Source organism: Nelusetta ayraudi, unplaced genomic scaffold, assembly GCF_046127955.1.
Source record: "Nelusetta ayraudi isolate G7.1 ecotype Tasmania unplaced genomic scaffold, CSIRO-AGI_Nayr_v1 ptg000084l, whole genome shotgun sequence".
Lineage (NCBI taxonomy): Eukaryota > Metazoa > Chordata > Actinopteri > Tetraodontiformes > Monacanthidae > Nelusetta > Nelusetta ayraudi.
This window is the reverse complement of record NW_027466134.1, coordinates 3524461-3541854: the sequence shown is the minus strand read 5'-3', so window position 1 is coordinate 3541854 and position 17394 is coordinate 3524461. Positions and strand designations below refer to the sequence as shown.

The window sequence follows — 17394 nt, the reverse complement described above, 5'->3', positions numbered from 1 at the left end:
GCGACAAACCATGACAATCCACCACCCCCCTAGAATTGTGCAAAACCTAAATATGGCAATAAAAAAAATGGTGATGGAAACACCTCAACTTGGAAAAACCTCTCAAATATGGTTAAAAGGTTTTTACGCTCTCATGAGGTGGTTCTTCACACGTATCCGTAGAGGAAAAAATCACAAAAGTGTCATGGAAACACCCTTTCACATTTACACGTCAGTGGACTGAGGCACGGGGTCACGTGACTTCATGCGAAATGGCACGTTATGATTTTGAGCGAGGAGGAGACGGAATATTTTTTTTTACAAGTAACCACAGAGAAAAATAGAACAACCGTCCTGGAAAGCAACCAATATAAACAAACTTAATTCTTGTAAAATCTCGGGAGGATTACAGTTTATGCGCTTCACACCATTCATTGGAAACACCTGCAAATCGCAGGTGAATTGTACCCTGTCAAATTTTTTTTTAGAAAAATGGCTTTTATGTTGCGAAAAACGCAGCTTCTGAGACGCAAACGCACACAAGGCAGCGGCGGTTGGTTCCCTCGGCAGGCAGGAGGTGGCAGAGGGGCTGCGCATCCCAGCTCCAACCCCCCCCGACCCTCCACACCCCCCCCCCGCGCCCCTCCACTGTGCAGAGCTCGAGCGTTTCTTTCACCTGTGATCAAGACGGCGGCAGTCGTTCACGGCAGCCGACCCGTCCATCACGCCCCAGCTCAAGCGTCTCAAGATCTATCACGCAGTACATGCAGCCTGCCTTCGAGTGCACGCGCTCCGTGCACTCGAAGAACACACACTGGGTGGAGGAACGCGTGTTGTTGTGCTGGCTTGTTGCAGGGAGCCTGATTACTGATTCATCATGTATGTTGTTTATAGGTTTGTATGTTTAGGATGTTTGGAGGGAAATACAGGTACAATGAATTTATGTTGCAATGCTTTTGAGCGTCTCAGTATAGAGCAGGACAGGTAGTGGACAGATAAATGCACAGATAAATACATATTTGCACAGTAGGTGGGAAAAGTGGGAAAAAAAGACACCCTTAAGATTTCCCTCAATTCCAATTATTGTTGGTAAACAGATGCCAGGGAATTTTCTTTATGTGTTTCATAAGGTTTGGCTGCATCAGAAGGGCACAAACAAATGGAAATGATTATGTTGCTTATTGTTAATAAGACAAAACAAGAAAAGTGAATTCTTGTAGTTCTTGCACTCTGGATGTTGGACATCAAGGGTGAAACATCCTGTTATGAGCCGGGTGGAACTGTGCACGTGCAGCATGTGGGCAAATGTCAGTGACTGCAATGAAATCAAACTGCACTCGGGGACTTAAGGCCGATTCTGAGCGCAATGCACAAAGGAATGAGGTGGGAAAAACTTCAACCTTCAACCATCTTACTCTCCAAAAATCCCACGGAAATTGCATGAAAACGATGGGTGTTTGAGAGAAAGGTGTGCCTGCATCAGACACAAACACATGAAAATGCCTTTGCAACAAAAATAACACAATTATATGTGGCAAGCGTCCAGCATTGACCCTGAATGAACAGTGCACGTGCACGAAAGGCGCAAATGGGTCGTGGGCGACTGTCCCAAAAGAAACGGTTCTTTGAGACCCAAGCTTGATCGTTGATGCAGCAGATCATAAATGTGCGAGGCGTCCAAAGAAACCCAAACAGAGAGCAACGCATTGTTTCTCTTTAAAATGTTACGCTCGCTCCCCTTTTTCGTTCAGAGGGCCACATTTTTCTCAAAGATGCGCACAATGTGGCCTCACACAAACTATTACGGTGGCGCTGGCCCACATGCACCAGCCTATTGTTCACGACGAGGCTCCCTGTCATTATTCTTTGTGAAAAACACCCAGGGGAGTGTCTGTGTAAAAGCTGCTGCAGGGTGGAATCATGACCCTCTGATTAATAATGATAATAAAAAAGAAAGGCCACTGGATGCGTCAGGGCTGCTACACAATTTTCGAAAAAATAAAAAATAAAAAAAAATACAGCCCGGAAACTTGGCTTCTCATCGTGCGAATTGCCAACATTTAGATTTTCTCATCAATAAAATCAAAGGAAACTGAACTGAAAGGAAACCGTCAGTAAAATTAATTTAAAATGAAAAAAAATAAAAAAAATATGTGCATATAGAGTAACATTTGTGCTTAATTGAACCAGCACATGCGTGACGGGGGAAACTGCGCCGACCTCACGTAATTGATAAATTAGCCAGACTCCACGAGGTGAATGTGTGTGACTCCCGGAGATCAAGCAGATTAATCCCCTTCACTTCTTCCCCGCTTCATTTTAGGGAATTTACGGTTAAACTCGCCTTCCGTACGCGAGTCAATTAGTCTGGCATGAACGAGCGCGGCGGCTCCGCCGCGCCGCTGTTGTCGGAGGTTTGAGCCACGTTAATTATGGCGTGATGAGCTACATCACAGCTCGTTTCGGCTCATCACAGAGAGAAAGAGAGGGAGAGGAACAGAAAAAGATTTGTCTCGGCAGCTGTGGGTATTTGCATTTACAGTCACTTTCCACACTGTGAGAAGATTACAGCTCAGTCGGGCTTCTTCGGGCTTCGCTTGGCAAAGGTGCCATCCGTCTGCGACAGCACAGCTGTAGCTCGCTGGCGGAAGTTTCGACGCGCATTATTGATACGCAGAGTCAACTCCCCCCCCCCCCCCTTCATTACGTAATAATACACGCAGCAGTGGTTGAAAGGGTGAAAAGGTTAATGAAATGGCTTCCTTTATTTAATGGACTCACTCTGAAAACTCCAATTTCACATCTCACTTCATACAGTATTGAGCAGCTATTTTAAATTGATAACGCTCATGCATTATGTCGCAACAAATCCAGGTATCACCGCGAGCCAAGAGGCTTATTGCACTCATGAATTGACTTTTTTTCTTTTCTTCTATATTTCACATGCACGCGCACGATACACAGGAAAACAACTGCAACTAATATCCATTGGTAAACAGGGATGAACGCAAATATTTAATGAAGGTGCACACAAGCGTTCATGCATAAACAAGAAATAAAGCTCTTACCACATGCACTCATTAAGCATAAATGGAGCTGATGAGCAGGTCAAGCTCATGCCGTTTGTGCGTTGCAGGACTCACTTTGCTGCATGTTTGCGATGGGAACCAAACTGTTGCAGGGTGAGCGGACAATTCATTTTCAGGATACATTTTCATTTCCGTTTGACACGAGGTTGCAAAGCAGTTAAGAGGCAATGAAACTGTCTTGGTGAATCAGAGAGGCTTCGTGATGGATGTTTTTGTTGCGCTAACATTCACGCTGATCAAATAAAAATTTCACAAACGGGTGAAAACTCAATCTTTACTGTTGTTATAGCCCATTTCAGTGTAAACAAACCCAGAAGAGGCAGAACAAATAGATATCTGGAAGCGATAAGGAACGAGAAAGTTGCAGGACGCAACAACATGGAGAGAGAAAGTGACACCTGCAATACAATAGAGAATGGCGTAAAAACTGTGCGTAAAATATGTAATAGAAAACAGATTGAAACTGGGATTGAATATTTGCCTGACCATAGGTTTGAGTACACAGTGTGTTTGTGGGCGTCTGTTGCACAGCTGGTCTCTCAGAATTGCTGGTGAATCACAAGCTATTGACCTCTTATCATTTGACTAATTTGATGCTGCTCCACCAAGCATTAGCTTCCAAGTACAAATGCAGTAAAAAAAAAAAAAAAAAAAAAACAGGAGGCGCAATTTGGTTTAATGGCACAAAATATGAATGTTATCTTCCTATCTGAAGCAAGCATTAATTGTCAGTTCATTTTTGCAACTTGCATTGCAGAGCTTTAAAGAGGCAACGTGGCATCCAGAGTATATTTATCTTGATACTGTGAGACTGCATACTGCTTTTGCAACTCTCCACATACGCTGATTTGTCCATTTATTGTTTACATGCAGAACTCAAGACAGTCTATTGTAATGATTATGATAAAATATTATATCAAAGTGTGTATATTTTGGTGTTCCATTAGGTTAATAGACACATACATTTAAAAAAATGGAAAAAGTTAATCAGCAGTTTGTTTTTTGTTTTTTTTGTTGTTTTTTTTCATTAATATATACCATAGAAAGACAAACAATTGCTTATCATCAAAATTGCATGAGCAAGAGCACATTGGTGTGCTTTGTACCCGAGTTACCCCAGATACCAAAATAACCCGCTGCGCAAAACAGTTGTTTGATGTAGACTCAAAGTTATTTCAAGGACCTCCCCAAAGAGAATTGTGCAAAATTGGAGAAAAGTCCTTCATGCCTCACTCTGCAAGATAAACCAAATTACATTTATTTAAAAGACCTTGCATGGAAACTCAAACTGCTGTTCTCAACATTGCCGAGATTTTCGTTTCTGCTGTTTTCTCTGCTCGGAGCATAATCTGATGTGACACTGATCCTCCTCAATATGCACACACCATTAGCAAAAGGGAAATGATTTTTCTTTTTTTTTTTTGAAATTAAGAATTAAGAAAACAAAGCGGCTTTTCACTTTTGGCGACGTCAAAAGAAATTGTGAGTTGCGCGGCGTGAATCTTCCTGAAAGGCACCTTCATGGCGGCACGCATCAACTTTACTAATTGAGCTACTAATGATCCATTCGCTAAAAGATGAGAGTTTTAGTCAAATGAGAGTGTGGGGAGAGGAGAGGGGGGGGGGCACGGTAGCGAAGAGAAGCAAAGTCAGGGGGGGATGTTTCTGCTACCCAGAGCCACCAAGACAATGGGGGAGCGGAAGTGAGATCAAGACAGAGCGGGAAGGGGGGGGGCGGACTTGAGAGTAATGATGTGGTTATAATACCTGCAGGTTGTCAACACTGTGCTAAACTGTCAACAACAGTTCATGCCGACATCAAACATTAGAGCCGTAATTTCTGAAAATCTCATTAAACGTGCAGCGAGATCCTCGGAAACAAACAGCACGCTGAGAAAAGCTCACTTTGACTTCCACGCGCCTTTGAAAACACGACCAGACACTCAAATAACACTGAGCGGCTTCAAACACTTCCAGTAATTAAGGCAGCAACCGCAGGCACAGGATTAGAATGAGTGGCATCAGCGAGGAAGAAGAAAACCCAGCATTGTCTCGGAAAGTTGAAGTAGGTTCAAAGTGCAAATTATGGGCATTTTGCTTATTTATAGAATATTTTTCACAGCAAAACAAGCACCGATAAATAGACAAAAAGAACGAGGGCGGACTAAACAGGATTTAAGTATCTCATTATTCAGGTGAGTGCAGCGAAGGGCAGCACACCGCTCACATTGTCCCCAACGGTTTCCATCCATTTCTGATTAAACATCGAGGCCTTAGAGCTGCGGTTCACATTTAAGGTTTGCATTGGTTCCCTCAGGAGACCCAGACTGGTTCAAGTTAGTGCAAAACAGGAATTGAATGAGTCTCTACGTAGTCCATAGGTGTATGTGCGTGTGGGCATGTGCGTGTGTGTGTGTGTGTGCATGTGAGTGTTTGTCCTTATACTTTGCCAGCCCTGTGATGAACTGGTAGGAAGGGTGAAGCTACCCTGAGGCCAGTGACGGCTCAACAGAGGCTCCAGCCTGACAGAATACAACTGAGGGTAAGTCACAGTAGATAATGGAAAGAGTGTCAAAAAGCAATTACTGTTACAAAGTGACAGAATAGTTATTTTTCTTGAACATTCCGTGTTTTTTTTTCCTACTACCTTATAGCTTAACACTAAGAAGGAGTACAGCCAATAGTTTATAAATAACTAAATGTAACATTTCAGTTGACATAATTGTCCAACCGCATTCTCCGTGTCGTCTGAAGCTCAGGAGTTGACAGGTTTGGGGTTTACTGGGGAAAGGCTCAGTTCATTATTTGGTTATTACAGCTGGACCAACAAAAGCAAGAGCCAGAGCTCAGCATTTCCGCCATCCTTGGGGATGTGACAATCACTGGGACTGTAAGCTGAAAGACGACGCCATGCTGAGGTCCCACTTTTATGTTGGACAGATGAGCCAATGCAGCGTAAAGCCGTCTTAGCTCAAATGTCTACGCAAAGACAAGAAGTAGTATTCTAATTCTTGACTGTTTGTGCCGAAGTGCTGCTTAGATCTTGATAATGAGAGCAAAGTATTACTACTAAATTCAGTTGTACACTACCGTTGCCTAAAATGTTTGGTCCGTATACTTAAAAAGGAAATATTTTTCAAAATTAATGATTTCTTTTTATTATTATAATTTAAGCTTGATATAAACAGGAGAGAGGGGCTCTCCACGGGCTAGGTAGTTTAGAGCGGCAAGATGAATGGGTGGTGTTCCAGTTAAAGAACAGGAGGATGCAGATGTTCCCCTTGTATAGGGCAATAACAATACAGAAAATATTATATAACATCATTATGTACAAACAAACATAAAGAGAATAAAGGACTGTATTAACAGATAAATGATATTTATAAATAAAATAATAAACAAATCCTCACACGAGGTTCATATACAAAGAGGCTTCTATTGATTAGCTTACCTAACAATAGAAATTAGCAACAGCCCAGGCTTGGATAGAGAATATAAATTGACAAACTCTAGAATTAAACTACAACACAAAACTATAATTCAACTCACCTTTCGTCATTCACACACAGAAATAAACCAGGGACGACCAGGTGAGCGTTTTGGAAGAGTGAAAACTCCGCTAGCCTCTGCGGCACCGAGGAGGAAAACTAGCGTCTGACAGGCTGCATCTCACACACGCGATGCGTTCGATAACGAAAGTGAAACTAAACTGCGGTGCATTCAGGAGCGCCGGAAACATGAAAACTTATTGATAAACACTACAACTGCACAGTAACATGGAAGAAAACGAATTCACAATCATAAACAACATGGGCTTTCGAACAATATGCGTCTGTTTTGTTTTAACGCAATCAATAGTTAGCCTGACAACCTTTGAGGCATGTGAGGCAAGAGTGAGTGTGACACCTACTGGCTGAGAGGTATAAATTCAATAAATTGTTCTCTGTCAGTTTTGATAACCTAAAAAAAAATATTGTTTTTTATTTCATTTATATAGGAAAGTATCTGAACGTTGAGACACATCTATACAAATTCCCTATATCACTTTGGAAATACCTACTTTGAACTTACAAAGGTTCAAAGGAAGAGAGAGTGCTCATTTTTCTTTTTTATCGTCTTTCCCATAATGGTCACTGTTTATCTGTGAAGGCATGGAAAAGAAAACGTTTTCCATTTTAGCAACTTAACAGCTCAATATGCACACGTCCAAGGATGCTGCATCCATCTTCCAGCTGTTGGGTCCAATAATATATTATGAATCACAGAAACAGTTAAAACCAAGGCAATTCTAACCTTCATATACGTGGTTGTATGTGTACGTGTTGTAAGCCTGAGAGATTTTGCCCACTTGTCTCCTGTGATTGTGATGCATGGAAAAGAAAATAACCGCCAAGAAAACATTGTCTTAATGTTATGGCCTTAAGTCACGGTGGGGAATTTGAATGGAATGCCTGGTAATTTGGACCGTTGTACTGATTCAAAGCCAAGGGATCCACCACGTCCTGCTCATAAATATTCCTGCCTCTCCTGCTAGGAGTAAACAAACAGAGGTCCTCGAGATCATCGAGGAGTCAGGGGGGGGGGAGAAAAACAAAAATCACAAGCTTGTGTTTGCACAATCAAGCACACTCACTCAGTCACTCACTCTCTCTCACACACACACACACACACACACACACACAGCAGTGGACTAGAACATATGCTTTATTCACGCTCGACCATTAGTGGCAGTTGTGCATTGTGACCTTCACAACAAAACACTTCCCAACTACTGCTGGACGTACGTGTGGTACTTTTGTCTGAGAAATGTGGCAGTGTTGTGTTGACGTGATCAGAGGGATGAGCGTCGAGCTGAAAGAGCCGAGACAATTTCCGACACGGCGACAACGAACCCTGAATGGCTGCTGCTCACACAAAAGAGTCTCCGAGAAAATTGGCTTTAATGATTCTCTTGAATAAAAACTCTTAATTTTTTCATGGTTTGCGTATGGAGAATAACAGCTCCTCCCATCATCCGTCTATTGTCGTTGGGCCTATGGCGGAGCATTACAACGCAAACCTCGGAGGGGGGGGGAGTCTAACAACAACGGGCAATTTCAGCCCGTTTGTACCAACGGAAGCCATCAGAACTCAATTTTAGTGTTTTCAAAACGAAATGTGTTGGACGTCAGGGCGAGTTTTGTAAAAAAGTGGAGTGTGTGTGTGTGTGTGTGTGTGATTGCATTATTGATTTGTAGCCCCCCCCCCAACAAATATCACTTCGCCTCAGACGAGAGTCGGCAAGGGCAAATCAGAGAGCCGGCGCGTGATTTGCAGGAGTGTTTGTTGACACAACGGCCGCTGATCCCTTTTGTGCGGCAATTTGTCACAACACCATTGACGTGAGGTGTTTTTCGCCGCACCCGCGAGCGACGGAAGCGGCGCCTGCAATCAAACCGAGGGATATAATGAGGCGTGCGCAATACAGTAACGACTTAAAACGTGACGCGCGGACAAAGGGACCGTACAGGAGACAAAGAGGCGACGGCAGCTCGGCGACTAAACCCCGCGACTTCCTGGCATGACGACAACGCCAACTCTGTCTCCTCATGATTATTGCATGCGGAACTACACACGACACAATCGTATGTGTCGTCGCGCAACGTTGCGTCAGCACACTTCTGCGCTTCCGCAACATACGCGATGAATACTTAATCTCGGGCTTGTTTTTGATTTTTTTCATATACCGCTGCGCACTGTTTAACACTTACACAGTGATTTTTCGACTTGTGTTTTTTTTTTTTTTTTTATCTTCCACTTCTATTTATACCCGTCGATAGCATCCGTGTTGCGTCTTCCGTGGGGCTCGCTGCAGAATTCGAATAATTGACGCTTTTCACAGACTTAGTCCGTGTTCGAGCGCTGCGCGAGAAGCCACTTATTATCCAGAAATGATGGCGCGCGGACACGCAGCGCACACAAAGAGGAGCAGCGGGGAGCGGCCGGCCAATTCAGACCATCAGGGGGGAAACGTGGGAGATGCATTTATTGATTTACACCCCCCTCTCCCTCGCAACGCCATAATCTCGGCGCACAGCTCCGCTGGCATCAGTCCTGATGGTCTGAGACCCTTCGTTTGGATCGATTGGCTGATTCTCCTGCATCATAAACAACGGGTTTTTAGGTTAGTGTGCCTCGGCCCAAACCTTCCACTGCAGCAGCTTGGAGCTCAGCAGCGAGGGGTCTATTAATACTACATTTACACCTCTGGTTAGTATTTAAGCGAGGGTCGCTAGCACGCTTTCATTCTGCTTGAGCAAACCACACGGAAACAAGGAAAAGGGCTAAAAGGAACCGCACCATGAAAAAAAAAATATCGATAAAATATTTAACAGGCATCACCGCACATGGAGTGGGAAGCTTTTTTTCCCCCTCCGCTCCTCCAGTAAAGCTTATTGTTTAAGGCGAATCAGCGAACAGTACAACCAGAGCCACTGTGAAATTCAATGCAACTTCAAGAACCTTCACGTCTTGGAGTTCCCTATTGACTGCTGCTCCAGATCATTATCCATCCGCCAAGATGTCAACACGTGACCATTCCTTTGTGCCGTTTAGCGTCGCTTCGTCACTTCCTTACTCTTGACTTGCAAGTGAAAATTGATGTAAAATCAATTTAACATGTAAGTCTCAGCGAACCTTGAGCTGGCCTCGGCCCTTAAAGGTCCAGGGTGTAAACTGTTTAAGGACGCTCGGTGTTTAAGGGAGCTCTGACAGTGCGATTCGTATTCAAGCCACTGGCAGCTAACTAGGAGCAAGACCCTTATTGCTCGACGTATATTCTCACATAACATACAGTTGTAAGGGTTGGAAAACCAAATTACTTTTCTTGTACTTCGAGTATACACTTGTTTTAATGTATTTAGAGGCAGTATGTTAACCTTTAACTAATATGAAAATCATAAATCAAGCCACAGTTTTTCACACTGGACCTTTAAGAAATATGACCCATTTCAAGACAGCTGGCACTAGAACCTTGCTTAAGTGCACATAGCCAAAAACATCAGCTGAAAATATAGCCATACATTTTGATAGTGTCCCTGAAAGCCGCTTCCATGGACTTTTGGCCCTGATAACTCCCCCATCACACACTTGTCAGAAGCCATAAGCTGTGCGCTGGCTGAAGTCCTCGTCACCGTCATCATCGCTGCCGGAGATGCAGAGGAGGAAGCTGCCGCGCTTCCCTCCTGGAGACACAGTCACCCTCTGATGAGACCACGACGGCACTTGTTTTCCATGATAGAAATCTCAATAAAAATGCCACTCAGGCATCAGTGTGTGTGTGTGTGTGTGTGTGTGTGTGTGTGTGTGTGGGAGGGGGGGTTTGGGGGGGGAGATTTTTTGGAAAAGAAACAAAGAAGCCGCAATGAAAATGTATTAGAAATTGCGGCTAGCAGTCCCTCGTAATCGCCTCATGGTCAGATATGATGTGGGTGCGCGAGTCATGGAGAGTTGATTGGTGCATTCAAGGCAGATGGAAAATTACCAGTGTGGAAATAGTAAATATTGAGACCAGAAGTAAACACACTCTATTAAATCGTCTTAATGGTTTGAACTCAACCAAAAATGAGTTATTGAGCTTTTTTGGTTTTGGCACATAAAAGAGACCATTCACTCACAAAACCTCGTTTTGAGCTCAATAATTGTACACCTGGTGAGGGGACAACACTGCCAATATTAGCACAAAGACCAAAAAAGAAAAGGGGAGAAAAAACAAACAAACAGACTAATTAAAGCTTTTAAAGAGGCGACCATTCATGTTGACTTTAAAGACAGGATTGCCTCACCTGCTTCTACTATTTACACAGAATTTTGTTTTTTAAAGGCTGGGTGTAGTAACCTGATTCATAAGGCAATCAGTTGCCTTCCACAGACGTTATCCAGCAAGTATGCAGCACACGTGAGTTATGTGAGCTGAATGTTTGCTACGTTTGGCGTATGCTGAACGTTTTGAGTCTTGTTAGTTTGGTTCATTTGGAAAACCTGTTTCCATAAAACCTTTGGCAGATGAGCTCGGCTTCAAAAAAGGAACTAAAAATCTACTTTGAGCGAATTCACTCCAACTTTCACATTTCGCTTTGAGGAAGTTGGTTTGATCAACGTTGCTTCCAAACATTTCAATGTACGTTCAAAAGGCTTTATAGAATCACAATAAGCGAGAATAAATGTGACGCAGCATCGTTAAATGATGTGAGAAATTCAACTATCAGCACTTCAATCCACTCAGATCCGCCAGAAAACAAAGAAGGGGCCTTAACGCTTACAGGAAATTATATAAGTGGCGTTGTGGCTCCGCAGGCTGCCCTCTATCCATCCCGTGCGCCTCCATCGTAAAGCAGAGAGCTTCCCCTACAGCACTGATAAGAGGACGCGCCAATGACAACGGGGACATAACTAAATAAGACCCAGCGCCGCGGCGAGAGCGAGATGCAGAGGGTGAGCTCGCTAAAGGACAACGCAAAACAATGAGGAGTGAGAAGAGAGCTGGGCAAATTAAACAGCGCCCCCTCTGTACGATGACTGTCAGTGGATGTACACAGTGGCTGCACCCGGCAACTGTGGCTCCCTTCTCCTCCTTTCTGGCTAAATATGAGATAAGCGCCGTCCTCGTTAATGTGATATCTCGTGAAAAGACGCGCCGGGTGTGTTTTCTGAATAGACGGCACCAGTTGTTTGTTTCACTTGATTTATGCTTCGCAGCAGGGGGCATTGTCGTATCTCCCTTTCTTTTATGACTGCTTCTCTTTTCCGCCTTCCGCCACTCGCAAAGAGCACGCACACGCACACCTTCCCCTGCGCCATAATCTCCTTCACGTGCGCTGTCTTATCTCTGGGCCTTTCACGGAAAGGAAGAGGCGGAATCGCAGAAGGCGAGACGCGTTCGCTCCCGACTGAAAGGGAGAGATTACGCGGCGTCGCAGGTATTGTACGTTCCCCCGCGTTAAGTCTCTGCGCAAACATGTTTTCGCCTAATTGAAACAATAACCACTTCATAATTACAAAGGATGAATAACTGCCGGCGTGGAATGAAGTCGGTACAGGAAGGCTGCGGGTGCCGCAGACAGGAGAGAGCGCGGGAGATGATGTGAGAGTCATGGCCCGTGAAGAAAGAGGAGAGGAAGAGGAAGAGGAAGAAGAGGAAGAAGAAGAAGAGGAAGAAGAAGAGAGGAGGAGCTGACACGTTGGTGAATACGCATATCGCCTCCTCGCGCGGAGATCGCGGCCCGAGAGCCTCTCGCGTTCACCGGAGCAATTTGACGCCGCCGCAAGCATTTAAATTATTGAAAGAAACACGTTTTTGTTCCGAGCAAACCCTCTCCGTGTCTGTCGCGCTACTAATAGCGGTGGCGGCAGCAGCGGCAGCACTCATAATTGCTATAATTTGAAGCGTGGAAGTGGAGAGTGTGGAAAGCATCGACTGATTTAGCGCCCCTCGGTTCACCTGCCACACAAGAACAAGAAAAGAGCAACGTCTTGTTTATGAAATGAAAGGCACAAAGCTGTTCTGGGCCACGAGTGTTGGTTTGGACATTAAGTTCAGACATGGGAGGAAAAGAAAAGGCAAACTCTTCAGCTTCAACTTGAAATGACATTTATTTTCTTTCCATTTTCAAATTTTCAAAATATTAAAAATATATAATATAGGCCAGCGGCCATTCTGCCAGCAGGGGGGGATAAAGTTCTGATTCCTCTCAACCCCCCTCGACTGTCTCGCCCGCTGACGCAAAAGGCCAAGTGAGCTCTGGAGAATATTTATGAGCGAGGGGGATAAATTGCTCTGAGATCATTCTGGGGAGGAGGAAAGGGAGATAATGTGTGGCGACTGCAGAGGTAAATGCGGTGACAAGAGGGTGGGTCTGAATATTTTTTTGTTTGATCATCAATTACAAGTAAAAAAGGCAGCCAGCTGTTTGCTGGTCTCGGTCTCACCGCAACCCTCTGGATTGCAGGGTTTTGGGAGATACAGGGAGGTCTGCCTCGGCCCTCAGGTTGAGTCTCAGACTTCAAATCCCATCACGCTGCGACTTAGAAGCAACTGAAAAGAGCTTTAGCGACTCACAATAGCCTTCAGTGGAGCAGCTAAGAGGCGGAACAAGTGTTTGTGGCCAATAGGAACGGATCGTTTTTTCCTGCCTCGCGACGTTGAAACCAGTCTGATTTGCAAGCAAACGCTGCATTTGGAAGGGATTTCAGCCGTTGTCATTCCCGAAGCTGAAGTGCATCCTCAGCCTCTCAGCAAAGGATTTGTGAGAGTCAGGCGCAAGATATCTAACGCATACAGAGAGAGAGAGAGAGAGAGTGGAGCTGTTTTTCAGGCAATTGAAAGCACGGGACATTATCTCTCAATTTGAGTTGGTCAAAGTGCACTTTCTCACATCTCGGTTCGTCTTTTTTGTTCTCGCTGCTGTTGTTTTCAACTCCGATTGGTGCGGCTCGTTTTGAGCCTTCAGGGGAAACTGGAAGAAGGGGGCCAGCGGAGCTCATGGGAAAAGGAGGGATAATGGACTTGATAAGTTTCGGATTTCTGGATATTCGCTCACAGAGGTCAGTTAGAGAGTTCTGAGAAGAATGGAAAGAAAGTTCGGGTGAGTTCCAGTTTGGGAGGTGGCGGCAGTCTGAAGCGAAAGTGGAGCGTGAAAGGGCACCGAAAAGAAACGAGGGAGGCGGAATGAACAGCACCGCGGTGTCTTTGAAGGCAGCGAAGAGTAAAACAGTCGGGTGTGTGGGGGCGATGATGATGGATGTGTGTGGGGGGGGGAGAGAGACAGCAGCACCAGGCTCCTATCTGTGGCTGCTTTTGTCGGGCCGTCAGCTGCTAAATGCCAGCGTCAGTCATACCTGCGTTCACCTGGCAGGAGCACCTCGGTCGCCGAGAGCGACGCCGCTCCACTCGGGAAGATCACGCATCCGAGGGGGAGGGGGTGGGGGTAGGGGGTTGGGGGTGGGGGGCGGTGCTCTGTGATTCCGTTCAAAGAAAAGGCGCAAATACAATGGCTTCAAGCCGCGAATGAAACTGTGGTGAAACGGCATCGCAGGGGTGTCTTGAGATACAAAGTGTGAAACTTTTTTCGTAAAATAAAAAAAGTACAACTGCGATTTGCAGGTGTTCCAAGCGCATAAGCCGTCGTTCTCTCGACCCGTGAGAATTCTCGTACGATGAGATTCTCGTAAAAATCTCGTCCAGCGAAACTTACGAGAAGCACGTTTGTGTTTGTTTATGTTTCTTTGCTGTCAAGAATTGGGTTGTTATCTTTTTTTCCTTTCGATTAACTTGTAAGAAAAAATATTCTGTCTCCTTCTCTGTCCAAACACAATGCTCCATTTTCACTGGTCAGTGAACTGGTCACGTGACCCTGTACGTCGCGTTGGCTGACGTCTAAATGCCCCAAAAAAGTGTTTCCATGACACTTTTGCGACAAACCTCTATATGGATATGTTTGGAAAAAACCACCGTCAACGTCTTTTAGTCGTATTTGAGAGGTTTCTCCAAGTTTAGCTGTTGGTCCATGACCAGTTTTTATTGCCATGTTTTGCGCAATTCTAGCGGTCATGGAAACACAGCTTATGTCGCACTCACAATCTCGATGGGTCGCCTATCGCCCAGACGCGCTCCGACACGCCCCTGATTGAAAGCTGCACTACAGCAGCACCACCTGGAAGCCACTTTGTCAAGTTTGCCTGTTTTAAAAGGCATCAATGCCTTGATATGTGAACAAAACTCGGGAGGAAGCCAGCACACACACACACACACACACACACACACACACACACAAACAAACATTAACTGAGGTGAACGTGACCAACATGAAAGTGAACAGGACTAAAATGTCAATGTCTGCACCTGGACTACAAAACTCTTGACAAGGTGACAAACCCAAAACATATCTGTAACACGTTCACGCGCGCGCGCGCGCGCACACACACACACACACACACACACACACACACACACACACGCGCACACACACAATGCCACGTTGAAAATGACCACATCACATCCTGAACACTAATATCTTTAATTTCACCGTCTTGCCTGACGCGCGGTGTACATGAAAAAAAATAAAAATAAAAATAAAAAAATAAAAGAGACAGCCTGCATAGCACGATTTCAAACAATACCCCCGCCGCTTTCAAGCACACGCCCACCGCGCTGTGCACCGCGCGCTTCTGAAGGCGTCCCGTCTCCCCGCCGTCACACATCAACCGGCTCAGTCAGATATCTGTTATGTCCTGCCGAGTAGCTGCAAATCCTCCCCGCGGTATCTCCGCTTTGACTTTCCGCTGATACGCCGCATTGTGACGGTTTCTTGTACTCGAACCGCATCTCGCAAAGAAAGAAAAGGACGGCGGCGGGGGGGGGGGGGAAAGAAGAAAATCAGACACCGGGGGAAGTGTGCGTGTGTGTGTGTGCGCGCGCGCGCGGAGCTTTCGTTTGTGCGCACGACTCCCTCCACTAAGTATTCGTTCCAAAGATTCAGCCCACAGTTCAACTCCCACCGACTCGCCGTCTTTGAGACAAAGGAAAAGTTTAACGCGCGTCACCCACGCACACTTGTATTGATCCTGCATAAATCTACATAAACCTTTGTTGTTGTTTGTTGTTGTTCCAAACTCAGGCATCGCATTCCACAACACACGCACACGCACACACACACACACACGCACACAGTAAACCCCCGTACCCCCCCACCCCCACTCCCCTCACCTGTATATCTTGTACTTGGTGGTGAATCCCTGCTGGTAGCGCTCCGTAAAATCGACAAATTCCTGCGAGTGGTGAAAGGGACCCTTGTCCGACAGGAGCCAGGCCAGGGGCCCGGAGGAGCCGCTGAAGCCGGCCCCTCCGGGCTCCGCCGCCCGGGCCCCCGGTGGCACCCAGCTCTGGAGCAGGCTTAGTGTTAAGCACTTCCATAGAAACATGAGGGCCGTCAGTCTAATGGAGATGCACGGGCCACTCATGCTGTTCCCCTCTGGCCCGGTGACTCTTCATTCTCCCTGCGCTCCTGATGAGTCCTGACCAAAAAAAAAAGAAAGAAAGAAAGAAAAGAACAGAGATGGCAGGGAGGGGAAACACTTAGCGCAGGATCGGTAAAGAGGAAATATATTAATGGATTTCCTTTTGAAAGTCATCTGTGGGGTTCATTAATTTAAGCAGATGTTATGTGAATGCCGATATTATATTATCATTTTTTTTGTGTGTGGTGTAATACAGATACATTTTTAAAATGCAAGGTGGATTTCGAGAGATAAATAAAAGTTATGTATTCAGGTTATTTCTATATATATATATTTTTTTTTCCTTTTACCTTTTTCAGTAAGTGCTGTAGTCCGCGGCTGAGTGGAACGAGATGAAGCAAAATCCCCGGGCAGGACGGTGAAGTTGAGTTCGGTTCGGTGCGGAGACGGGGAGGCATCGGACGCAAGTCGCCTACTTCGGCAAGGATCAATCGCAAAAAAAAGGGGGGGGGAAGAAAAAAAAACAGAAAAAGACGCGCAAATAGAGACGCAGAAAAGTCAAGACGCCATATAGTTCCAGCGGTGGAGACGACGAAGCGCGGCGGTCCAAGTAGGTCCCAGCTATACGGGGATGAGCTCGCTCTTCAGCCGGGGGGGGGGTCTCGCCGACTAAGGTAGACTGATTATTTAAGCCTTAAACTGTGTGTTTGGAGATTCTTTAGGGGAGCGTCCTCTGACCCATCACTGCCGCTGCCGCTGCTGCTGATGCTGCTGCTGCTCCGGCGTTTGGAGAGACGCGCTCTGAGAGGCGCACACTGAGGGGCTGCTGCTGCTGCTGCTGCTGCTGCTGCTGACGGTGGCCGGGCAGCCCCAGCGCACGGGAGGGTGTGAATCGCAGTGCGTGTGAAGGCTCTCTCTCCCTCGCCTGCGCGCTCCGCCGCAATTTCATTTATTCCGGGGAGCGAGCGCACTCGCGGTTGGCTGAGACGTAACTGGAGGAAGTGAGAGTAGGAGGTGTTCATGGGTGGGGAAAGGGGCATGTGTGTGCGCTCTCGGCGTGTGTGTGTGTGTGTGTGTGTCTGTGTGTGAGACTCTGTGTGCGTGCTCGTGCGCGCGCATCCAGAGGAGGTGCATGGATGAGGCACGGTCAGATTGTGGTGGTGTGCTGGAATCTATCGGACGCTGGGAAAGAGGCGTCAAGTGCAGGATGGGTGACGGACTGTACGAAAACGTTTTAATTGTTATTCGATGGTAAATTGTATTGTTATGACAGTGTTGGTGTTGTGTTTTTTTTCTCTCTCCTGGTGGCATCAAATGAATTTGGGATGGCAGA

At 45.8% G+C, this 17394-nt stretch overlaps 1 protein-coding gene across 1 annotated transcript in view; it reads right to left on the bottom strand.

The window, feature by feature from the left end:
- LOC142900819 (BMP/retinoic acid-inducible neural-specific protein 3-like) overlaps positions 1-16789 on the bottom strand; it is a 53343-nt gene extending 36554 nt beyond the window's left edge. The window contains exons 1-2 of the mRNA XM_076045360.1: positions 16412-16789; positions 15811-16118 (exon numbers count right to left, since the gene is read on the bottom strand). Of these exons, the coding sequence (XP_075901475.1) occupies positions 15811-16064 (254 nt within the window). The 5' untranslated portion in view covers positions 16065-16118; positions 16412-16789. The remainder of the gene's footprint in view (positions 1-15810; positions 16119-16411) is intronic.
- Positions 16790-17394: the final 605 nt, after the last annotated feature.